The 12,007-nt window shown below is 33.3% G+C and overlaps 1 protein-coding gene across 6 annotated transcripts; it reads right to left on the bottom strand.

Annotated features, from left to right (window-relative positions):
* Nucleotides 1-6,790: 6,790 nt before the first annotated feature.
* Nucleotides 6,791-11,416, bottom strand: LOC145584695 (uncharacterized). Of its 6 annotated transcripts, none has more exons than XR_014100392.1 (11): nt 11,129-11,416; nt 9,872-9,921; nt 9,277-9,312; nt 9,147-9,191; nt 8,769-8,852; nt 8,438-8,503; nt 8,299-8,337; nt 8,065-8,164; nt 7,705-7,864; nt 7,166-7,420; nt 6,791-7,051 (listed from the first exon to the last, which is right to left on the bottom strand). XR_014100392.1 is itself a non-coding variant. In XM_081641502.1 (10 exons), coding segments are annotated over exons 1-10 (837 nt in total). In that variant the 5' UTR covers nt 11,385-11,416; the 3' UTR covers nt 6,791-7,419. The 6 variants fall into 6 exon arrangements, 3 of the variants coding, with proteins under 3 accessions (XP_081497628.1, XP_081497630.1, XP_081497631.1); XR_014100393.1 differs by having other exon boundaries at nt 6,791-7,044; XR_014100391.1 differs by having other exon boundaries at nt 6,791-7,125; nt 7,246-7,420.
* Nucleotides 11,417-12,007: the final 591 nt, after the last annotated feature.

Raw genomic sequence — 12,007 nt, 5'->3', positions numbered from 1 at the left:
AGTTATTTGAATAATCTTCGTGGCACATTTCAATTCGGTAAAAGAATAATTCTAACGTTCGTTGGGTTGATAGACATTGTATTTGAAAATTGATAATTGTGGAAAAGTAAACCATCAAAATAGATTTAGTAAAGAATTATGAAGTACATATTATTAGAAATTACTAAAATTCATTGTTCGGACGTTTTCAGAAGAGAGTTCAGTTTTTCTCGGATTTAGGATCGACTTTGAAAGAAAACTATGAAAAATAAAGGTAACCATGTATGTATGTGGAAATTCTTTGGAAAAAAAATATATTTTTCCCACAGTCTCCTCTATTGAAGGAATGAACACAACAAAATTGAGGAATCCATTTGTATAGGAGTAACCACTAGCATCTGGTCGACTAAACATGATGTGGTTGAGCAAGGCTGAGATTGAGGACTTGAGGTTTGAAAGCAGGGGAAAATAAACAAACAAGGTTGACAAAAGCATAAATGATGCTATCTATTATACCATACATGAAATGCGCCAACTACAAATAAAGTATGTGTTTATACAAACCCCCATTTCAATTCCATTAGGCCTTTTTCTTATACTTTGGTTCTTACTCTCACTTCTCTTTAAACATTTGACTAGATACTGACTTTAGCATCAAAGGGGATTTTCTCAATTTTAACCCTCGAAAGCAACTAATATTTGTCATGTGAGCACGGAGCATCCTAAACATTCATCATAGAGTTCAAAACTAGAATGAATTCATTTTTATAATTAGGTTAAAGATCGAAGGAAATTTATTCATCACATTTAGGAATATATTCTTTTTCATGCATGTTTGATACTCTTTACAATTGCTTTCTTTTTTGGAAAAATACACTTTATTAATCCCAACTTTGGCCAATTTACTTTGAATAATCCCAACTATTGATTATTCTACAATAATCCCAACTTTTACCTCTGTTTTCTTCTATCAATCCCAACCGGTTAACAAAAATTAACGACCTTTGATTGTAGGTTACTGGACACGTGTTGCAACGTTAGTGGTCTCAAAAAAAAAATTTAAAAAAAAAAGAAAAACTTTCCCAGCCAAACTGCCACCCCAATTGCCACCCCTAAACTATTGCCGTACATCCGCAAGAGAAACCTACCTAAACCACTACCATCCTCGACCACCTAACCGGAAACGACCCCCTCTCCCGAGATCCACCGTCGAAATCGGTCAAAACCCCAAACCCTTTCCCTTGAAACCACTCGCGACACCGCTGCTATTCGTCAAGGCTCGAATTGGCGAACGAAGGCGATGAATGATGACCCAATCAACAAGAATAAAGGATGGAGAATCTGATGGCGGTGCTAGTGCAGATCTGCAAATGTTAGTTGGGGTATGGTGGAATGACGATAAGGTTGGCTGTAACACCCTAGAAATTCCTTTCTTTTAAAATACCTGTTTTCCTCTATTTAAAAACTTTAATTAGGAATATCTAAGATATTACCGCCACCGTGATAACGGCTAAGGCAACTATCAAAGACACACAGCGGAAGGCTAATTTCAAACCCTTTCAAAACAAGTCAACTTAAAAGTAAATCAACAAAAATAAAGTCAAACAAAGTCAAATAAAATCAACCTACAACTTGGAACCATTATAGGCCCTTATTAAAACCAAACCAAATTCAAAACCTTTTCGTTAATCATGCATAATAATATTATCATAAATAATTAAAGCGATAAACACATCACAAACTTATGGAAACTAACATGATACGCTCTTCACTCATGCCCATTCATGAATATGCTTCAATACCTGAAAAACTTATCTCTACCTATTTCCACTACTCTCCATTATAAATGGGTCATCATAGGGCCAAGATAAAGACAAGGCCAACAAACACACAAAACACACAATCAGCAAAGCTGAGTACATAAGCGTAATTAACACACTAACATACAATTTCCTATCAACACACGACTTACCTTGTTGCACCTGTTTTCCAAGCATACAACACTCAATAAAAATTCTCACTAGACACTAAATAATTTATTTAGCATTGATTACGCATCGAACGGGTTTCCCCCTAGCCTCCCCCAATAAATTGAGGTTACTGACACGGGAGCTAACCGTGCCAGCATCAAAAACCACACATAGGTGGCGGAATTCTTGCGCATAATAATAATAAAAAGGAATATACGGCGTCCTGTACTCCATTAGAAGTTATGGTTAAATATAAAACCCCATAACTCCCCCCATATGTTCATACTCAAGGTATATACGTTCCAAGAGTTTTGGTGCGTAATCTCTTTCACTTTACGTTATTTATAAATTATTAAACTTGGTGATGACTCTCAGACCATAATCATTCAATCAATAATAATTATTCAAACAATCAAATACATCAATTTAATTCTTGAATAATTAGTGATCACATAATATTTAATGTTGAACCCTTTTTAATTCTACCTCGGTGCCAATGACACCTTAAATGCATAAAGCGCCACAAATCCTATCCCTCGGTGTTAAAAACACCTTAAGTGCACTAAGGCACCAACATACAATTTATTCCTCGTGTACATAGACACTTATATAGCTCCTTCCTCATGCTTAAAGCATCAATAAAAATTATATGAACCATAATAAAATTCCTTTTCAATATTCCAAACCAAATTAAACATTTAGTTTAATTAAACATGCTCTCTATCATGCCATAAATAAATAAGTGGTTCATAAATAATATTCCAAACTATTATTGTTCATCCAATATTCCATCACAAATAAATCATGCTTCATAATCCAATCACCAATGACATCCAAATCATAATTTCCAATCCAAACCTAGCATGATACTACTTGTAATCAATCAAACACATTTAGCATGCTATTACATCAACATAATTATACTAAGTACGCGAACGTACCTTGAATACGATCTTAATATCGCCACAATTAATAGAAATCACTCACTTCAAAGTCTCCTACAATTTAATACCATAAAAGAATATTAAAACCCACTCTACACAAATTTTCAGCAATATATACTATTATAAAACCCCTCATAATTTATTTAAAATAAGCTGAAATTATATTTAAAACATCATAATTAAATCTCAATTAATGGGTAATTAAAATTCCTTAAAGAAACTTGATTTCTAATGCTTTACCAAAAATTCCAGCACTTTATTTTAGTTAAATCTTGCTGTAATTTAGTCTTAAAACACTTTAATCAAAGGTTTACACCATTATATATCATAATCCTTCAATAATTTATAAACCAAGAACCTAGGGTTTCAAAAATTGGGGCTTTTTAATTAAAAACATAATCTGAAAATTAATTAACATAATACTTTTAATCAAACATCAAAAATCAAATCACAAAACCCATAATTAATATTTAGATCTAGGATTAAATTGATTTTTAAAACAAAATTAACAATTTTTTTTTTTTGTATTCGAAAAAGAGAGAGAAAGAAGGTGGCAGCCACCACGCCAGCTGCCGGCGCCGGTGGCCACCTGCTGCCGGCGGCTGGTGCTACTGGCGGCGGCAGCCACCTGCTGCCGGTGGCTGGCAGTGGTGGTGGGGGTGGCCGAAAAAAAAGAAGGGGAAGGGGAGAAAGGAAAAAGAAAAAAAAGAAAAATAAGGAAAAGGAGAGAGAAGTTTACCTTGGGTTTTCTCCACTTTGGGCAAAGTTTGATTTGCCTCATATGTGGGATATTTATACCCTTCTCTAAAACCCTTCTCCCTAAACTTTCCCTTTTTAATTTTCCTAATCCCATCTCTAATAAAACTTTACTAAAATAAACTTTCCTAAATTAAACCCCAACTTAATTAAAATAATTAATTAAATAAACTTTCCTTTTATAAAATATTTCCAACTTATTAAAATAAATAAATAAAATACTTTAAATAAAACATTTAAATTCAATTAAATACTTCTCAAAATACTTATTTTAAATAAAATACGTATAAAAATACGAGGTATTACATTGGCTATGGTGGCCTGGTGGTTGCGGGCTTGCGGAGAAGGAGGGACGGTTGCAGGCTTGTGGTTGGGGAAAGGGGATGATTTTTCGGTGAGGATAGGGAGGAGGGGATGGGGCTGGGGAAGGAGATGGTTTCCTATTGGTGGTGGCTGAGTTTTTTTTTTTTTTTTTTGGACAAATAACAGAGTGACACATGGCATTTTAATTCTTTAAAAAAAAAACCTTTTCAGCAGGTAACCGATTTTCGAGATTGATAGAAGAAAACAGAGGTGAAAGTTGGGATTATTACAAAATAATCGATAATTGGGAATATTCAAAGTAAATTGGCCAGTTAAAGTTGGGATTAATAAAGTGTATTTTTCCTTCTTTTTTGACGTAGGGAGATTAGCTTCTTGGTTCGACGAAGAAGTGCAACGTCATAAAGCTTGATTTTCAGTTTTTAAGGGTAATGATTTCTACTAGTCGGGCTCCCGGAGTCAGATTGCTTAATAAAATATATTTTCGTAAATGGAAACGGGTCAATGAGTCCAACTCATAGCCTGTGAATGACAGGCTTTTTAAGCCATCCGAGTTCGTTTAAGGCCTGAAAATAGCGTTTAAACATTTTCCGGATTTTAATTTTGTTTTATTTTCGTATTAGGGTTTTGTTTAGACTACTTAAACGCTTTAGCCATCTTTAATATTGAGTTTTTTTTTGACATTTCAATAATATTCCCAAGAGTTTTACTCTTTTCTGGTGGATTCCGGAGTATTTTTTCAGATTTATCGCTTGTAAATCTGTTTGTTCGCGAAGGATTAGCGCTTGCTTTTCTTTCTACCTTTCCAACTGCGTTAATTTTTTTTTTTTTTTTTTTTTGAATTTGGTACCCTAACATGTTCTAAAGAACTGGTTTTACAAGGTTGACTATCTTAAATTTAATAATTTTGTAATCTGTTACAGTACTCCTCTAGGGAGAATTTATAATGTTTTGGATCAATTATATTAAGATCTAATCATGCAAAGTGAAAAATAATAACTCATCAAATATACAGTACACCTTTTTGTACACATAAAAATGTTTTTCCAAGCTCGTTACTTCAATATGCTTGGTTATTTTAAATCTGATTGAGTTTATTTAATAGAGTAAATCTGATTGGTTTATTGAAATGATATTGGATTGATGACAAGACAAAAATCATCTACTCCCTCACATGGTCTAAAGTTATTATTATTATTCCTTTCCACAAAAAAAAAAAGAAAAAAAGAGAGAGAGAGAGAAAAATAAAAGCAGTTATGAGTTGGATTGTACTTTAATGTAAGATTCCTTAAAGCATAAATATCAAGGAGGATGGCTTAGTCCTCTGATACGTTCTCTCTCCTTACCCCATTTTGACACCTCATACTCTTTTTCATCCATCTCATTTTCCAGTATTTCTTTCCTTTTTTCCATCCTCTTCATTTTATTTTTCCCACATCAAAAAGTATCCTCTTGATATATTTTATACTCCCTGCGTCCCCGAAACTTCAACCCTTTTGGGTTGATTTCGCAGGTATTAAGAAACTTAATTTGCAAGTACAAATGTATGGGAAAGCACAAGTTACAATAATTTGCAATTAATACCTAGAGAGAGAAATTCCTTGTTTTTTGTCCTTCACCGGTTTTTTAAGATAAAACCTTTGGGTTTTTTTATCTTTATCCTATGCCCAATAAAAATATTTGAGGAAGTATTGGTAATTTCATGATATTAATAGTTGTTGGGAAAAACAAATGGGTCAATTATTTTGGGACTAAAATTAGGCCAAAAGGGTCGAACTTTCAGGGACGGAGGGAGTACTGTAAATATGATCCCACTTATAAATTTTATCTTTGTAAAAGATTATTTTTTATTGATTCTTTTAATAATAGGGTCTAATAATAATTATGTAACAAATACAACAAATAAAAAGGTGACACTTGTCAATCAATGGCAGGTCATTTCAAAAATGTGGTTGTTGCAATAATCTTTGTCATTCCGATGTTTGTGACTGTTTGTCAGGTACTTTTTATATTTCTTTTTTTTTTTATTTGACAAAACGTCGTTTTTTTTTCCTTGTAAAATGCTGGAAATGTTGACTTTTTAGTGCTTTGCTATATCCTCTTGGTACAAACGACGAGGTGCTTAATCCTTCACCAGAAGAGGATTGTTGAACATCCTCTTTGCCTTGAGGATCCTCAACATTTCCCAACATCAAAGAGGATGGGTCCAACTCAGCAAAAATCCCATATAAGAGGATAGATATCCTTCTTGATATTTATGGTCTTAGGGCATGAGCAATAGAACAAACCTCTAAGAGGTTTGTTTACTTGCCACATCATCATCATATAAACCCCTCACTTAACAAACCTTTCATTAACAATAAATAAACCTGTTCAAAGGTATATGAGACCTACTGTCAATACAACTCATTAAATTTATCCAAACAATAAAATAGGCCCCAACAAGATTTAATTTTTTTTTTTTTTTTTTTTTTTTTGAAAAAGGAGAAAGTCGGCCATTTGGAGCAAAATGAACTGGTTTGTATAAACAAACCTATTGCTCATTTTGCTCTTCCCACAAACCCAATGACAAACCTCTTATTGTGGATGCCCTTATATACTTCTTTCTCTTATTTTACGCGATTGATTCCATATAGGATTAAAAAGTGAAATGGAGTGAGTACCTAGAATTGATTTTCTTACACAAAATACACTACATTATCTTGAATTGATTTAATCCATATTATAAAAACATTACAGTAAATTCAGTTGTCCATGCAAGCAAGCATGTAAACCAAGCAATTGACAGATAAAGTTTCCAATCAGTACCACACCAGTAGTTTAAGACTTTGATGTAACATTCATATATATATGAAAAAAATACAGCAACCTACATATGTCACATAAGATCTTCTGCAGAATTACAGAGTACGAAGTATTAAACAACAGAATAGAAGAAATCACTCCAATATGCCTTGCCTAGATCAAATCACTCCAATATGCCTTGCCTAGATCTGATGATGGGCATTCTGCTCAGAAACATATCACCACAGCATATGTGGTATTACACCCACTGACGGCGAGAGATAGAATTCCTGAGGGCTTGAAAAGGGTATAAATGATCAAAAGAGTTAGACATCTTTGTGATCTAACAGGGAAAAACTTTACCCTTTGACCTGTATTAAAAGACGAGAGAAAAAGTAAACGCATTGCAACCTTTTTGGATGTTGTCAGCTAACTAACTGTTGGATATATAGCCTGAATCAAAGATTTAGCCAAGTCCAGTTATGTCTTACTGCATAATGAACTCTGAACTGAGCCCTATATCTACTGGTGTCTGAGCTACTTGTTGATTTGGCAGTTTACTACAACAACCTTGTCATACACGGGTGCAAGCAAGTGTAGGGAATGCCAGAATGGTGGTCAACAAGTTCCACCGGCTTTGATTAAAAAAAACTGTTACTGATTAACCTGCATCAGTATTACACACTAGTTAAGATTAGCTTAAGAATGTGCAAATCAAGCTCGCGCAAAAGAAAATATAAAAAATCAGCAAAAATATTTGACAAAGTAGAGGACTACATAGTCATGGCTATTTTTCAGAATGTGTCCCAAAAAATCATTTTTGACAGGCATGTTTGGAAATGTGGACATTTATTTTGTACCAGTATTTTATTTGAAATGGTTACATTTCTAACTCTATAATAAGCAGCAAATATATATATATAGAGAGAGAGAGAGAGCTTATCTCATACTAGTTTAAGCTGTTTTTAGCTTCAGTGCCAATTGAAACTGCTAACTGTGCTCGTTCAGATATACTGTCAAAGTCTCCTCGAGCAACTGCTTCTTTTTGAAAAATGGCATCTGACAGCACTACTGCTGATGCTCCTCGAGTGATGAAGTCTGCTACTAGACCTTCAGCATATGAACATTAACATTTATTAATAAGAAAGATAAGATTTTTACTATCATCCACTGATTAATGTTGTAGTTTCAAAAACATACAGAAACAACAAAATACTATGGAGTACATACTGATCTTTGCAGGCCAAGAATACTACTCTCACAAATTAGTATAGCGATTATAAGATAATGACATGATTTTGGATGGATACCCATTTTAATTCCTTGAGAAGCAACCATTGGGATGTGATGAAAAGGCTTCTTAACTGCTGATATATACTCGACACCACCTAGTGCAGAAACAGGATAGACCTGATCAAGCCAAGAGCACAGCATCAGTTATGCGATTCTCCTACCCCATTCATTATTTAATACAAATGAATACAAAGAGAATGACAGAGACGCCAAATAGATATATTCAGAACAAGAAACATGATAAACCCCACCTTGACAATCCTTGCACCGGCATTATAAGCAGACAATATCTGCAAATGGACAACAGTGAAATTGGGTTTAATGTGGTAATGTTCAGAATCAGGAAGAATTATTCAGTGTTTCTAAGAAATGGAGACAGGATAATCATACTTCTGTTGGAGTCATGACACCAGGTATGTATAGAACTTCATGATATTGGATGTCAGCAAGTATATCCTGTAGATAGGTGGTCAGCTAATACAACCTCAAGCTAAGTGCTACATAAATTATCCTTTTAAATATAAACAAACTTCTATAATCATGATTGGACGAATATTGCTTTGTGTCCTATGAGTCCATCTTGGACAGAATAAGCAAATATATTGACAAACAAAATGAAATTCAGAAAGTTGTTATAATCTATTAAAAATGTGTGACAATGATATTTATCTCCCAAAAAAGAAAATGGTTATGGAGACTATTAAAGCTTTCAAATTAATACCTTTATCATTGCAGGACTCATAAGGAACTTAGCACCAACCTTTTTTGCAACTTTAGCATCTTCGACGTTTATAACAGTTCCTACCTAAAAAAATAGATTAAGTTCAATAATTACGCAACATAACTGTCAGAAATCTATGCATCAGACAAACACTATCAAATTTTTGTAAGATATCTCTAAGAGCCAAGCAAATCAATCAGGAACACAATCCAAAGAGAGTGCAGACAATCTTGAACCAACTTCTAATGCTTACTTAAAGAAACCAACTTCAGTCAAGTTCGAAAATTAATTTACTGCAACATACATAAACACTTTAAAATAATGAGATAAGGAGATTGAAAGAAAAAGAGAAATAAGTTATCGAGGACATAATCTTACTCCTAAAGTCATTGTTGGATACTCCAGCACAAGCTGTTGCAAAACCTACAACAAAGAGGCATGAGCAATGAGAATGAAGTCAATTGGCAAGCTGAATTAGAGAAAGAAAAAAGAACTTTAACCGAACAACCTCAAACACACCTGGAGTGGACATCACAACCTCCAACTACACATTAGGAAGTAAAACAAACATGTCAGAAAAATCAAGAATTTACTTATAAAAGATATAGGGTGAAGTTCAAGCAAGGGGAGATGTGAATCAGAAGCATTTAGAATTTGCCTAGATATCAGGCTAAATTCACTCGCTTCCAGTAAGCATTAGCAGGAAAAAATACAGTATGTATTTTTCAAACTGTTCATAGACATCTAGATTTATAGGAAAATCAGAAATCAACTTTTTTTGCTCCATGAGGGACAGATTTGTAGGCAGGTAATTCTTCGCAAATATTAAGAATGCAAGTGACAAACAGATAGAAATGATGAATGCATTATCTTAGGGATCAGAATGGAAATCTTTTCATATTTTTGTGTTTCTTCCAGGGTGTAAGAGAATTCGATGGAAGCTCAGACATATGAACACTAAGGACAGAAATCAAGGTATTCAATATAAAGGTCATGAATCCAATAACTAGAATTAGTTGCAATTAATAGAATGATATACTGTGTGTGATGGTAAAAAAAACCCACTTGACACAATATTTAAGCTTGAAATCAAAAGCACTTACTACTTTGATACCACCACGTAGTGCAGCTCGTGCAGCTCCAAGCGCTAGCTCTGCACTGATATTTTCACATATTCAGAATTGAAGACAACGAAAACAAGACACTTGTTATCCAATCTCTTGACTCATCAGTTGTCATTGCAGAATCTCACATTTTGACTGTTTTGGTGAACATGAATGAAGGAAGAAAATAACATTTCTGCACACATCAGAAAGCTTTGAGACTTGAACTCCCAAGCAATGAACTATGCAAAGATATTTGATCAGCTTGTTTACCAATTGGTAGACAAGAATATAGTTGTATTCAACTGTTTACATGAATATTGACTATACATAATAACATTAGCACAATTCGAGGTTTACCATTATCCATGCAAGATTGCAAGTTAATTGTAACATTTCAATGACGCAATATTCCATCCATGTAGCCATGACTTCATTTTATTAAGTACTACTCGTACATAGCTTCTACTTGGTCTAGAGACTTAGACTAGCTTAAGGTGGTATAAGGAATCCTTTAGGGAAAAAAATGATTCAAGAGATATAAGTCATATAACTTATACAAGATGATTGGCTCAGTTCTAAACAGAAGCTGGAAACGTAGGGAAAAGGGGAAACACAATTTCATACAATAATGAAACATGGAAACACAAAAATTAAAGCAACAAATTAATAATTTTGCTTATATTGTGTTCTTTATTATAAACAAAAATGCAATTAAAGAGGGTAATTAAGTTATGTTTATTTAAACAAATGTTAGAAAGAAAAGATAAATTTGTATCACTAAAGTTCCTTAAGGAGGCATTGAAATGTTTATTAAGTGGCAAGTTCATTATAAAATTGAAATAACATACCCTTGAAATGATTTAATGAGAAAATGATAAAACCTCGAGTTGTGATTTGACTATAAATTTGCATCTCTTGACTTTAATGCACAACTTTAACTATAAATATCTTTAATTATATGAATATTTGTTTTCATATTATTATACTTTATCCAAAAAATAACAACATAAAATCAAAGTGAGGTCAAAATGATGCGAGTAATCTAAGACGAGTAACTAACTACATGAAAACCACCACATTCAATATTCAATTACAGGATAAGAATTCCTAGAGTTCCCAAGCAAATAACAAAATTCCAAGAACTAACTAAATCTTCAGAATTAAGCGATAACAAACACAATATCATTAAGAAATTCCCGAAAAAAAAAAAAAAAAAAAAAACCTTGTTAAAATTAAAGAAAGAGAAAGATGTACCTAGGAGCACGAAGGCAAGCAATGATACCAGAACTATGAATGTCAGAAATGGTTTTGAGAAGTTGAGGAGAGAGAGAATTGCATGAAGATGATGATGATGAATCTTTGAATTGAGATAAACATGGTGAACTCTTAAACATAGGAGAACTGGATAATAAGCCAATACTTCCAGCAGCTGCCATATCCACTCTACTCCTGAAACAGATTTTTTTTTTTTTTTTTCTTTCCAAAGTTGCATTAACAAGCAGTCAAGCATTGTTGTGTAATTGTCATTTACCGCATAGGCGCATATTTCCTCTTCTTTTTTATCGCAACGTTTAGAGTCATGTCCCTTATAAACTGCATATGGGATAAGAAAAAACGTGTCAAATATAAAAATGTACCTACACTAATAATTATCGTAATATTAGGGAAATAAATGAAATATTAATATATCATCACTCCTACGTAATAGATATCTATGATTCCAACTTTAAATGTCACTCATCAAATTTGTGTTAACATGGTTTGCAATACCTTTTTATTAGCTTTTTATATAATAACACAAATAGATAGCCATGTATACACAGATCTTGTGCTAACTGCCAACCCCATTGTTATAGGACCATCTCAACCAAAAGCTTAAGCTGATGGTTAAAGTCCAAAAATATGGTTTTATACGTATCACCTGCATATATATCATATATTAAGGTTGAACCTATAAATAAGGTTCGACTTTTTTTTAGATTGAGCTAAGCTTAAAGCATTGATTTCTAGGTCTAGCCGATATGAAATATTTAGTTCGTCATTCATCAAGGGTAATGGACTGTAGTTGAGTTGACTTAGCATCAACAATTCAAAATACTGCAGCACCGAATAGACCTTTTCCCAAAAATCAAG

Source organism: Chenopodium album, chromosome 16 (assembly GCF_948465745.1).
Source record: "Chenopodium album chromosome 16, dcCheAlbu1.1, whole genome shotgun sequence".
NCBI lineage: Eukaryota > Viridiplantae > Streptophyta > Magnoliopsida > Caryophyllales > Amaranthaceae > Chenopodium > Chenopodium album.
Note: the sequence above shows the minus strand (reverse complement) of the source record. Positions and strands in the feature narration are given on the sequence as shown.

Coding starts and splice junctions, on each gene's coding strand:
- LOC145584695 (XM_081641502.1), bottom strand. CDS start 11,384: ATGCTTGACTGCTTGTTAATGCAACTTTGGAAAGAAAAAAAAAAAAAA. Junction 9,192..9,276: donor CCACTCCAGGTGTGTTTGAG/GTTGTTCGGTTA, acceptor TCTTTGTTGTAG/GTTTTGCAACAGCTTGTGCT. Junction 8,504..8,768: donor TGAGTCCTGCAATGATAAAG/GTATTAATTTGA, acceptor ACCTATCTACAG/GATATACTTGCTGACATCCA.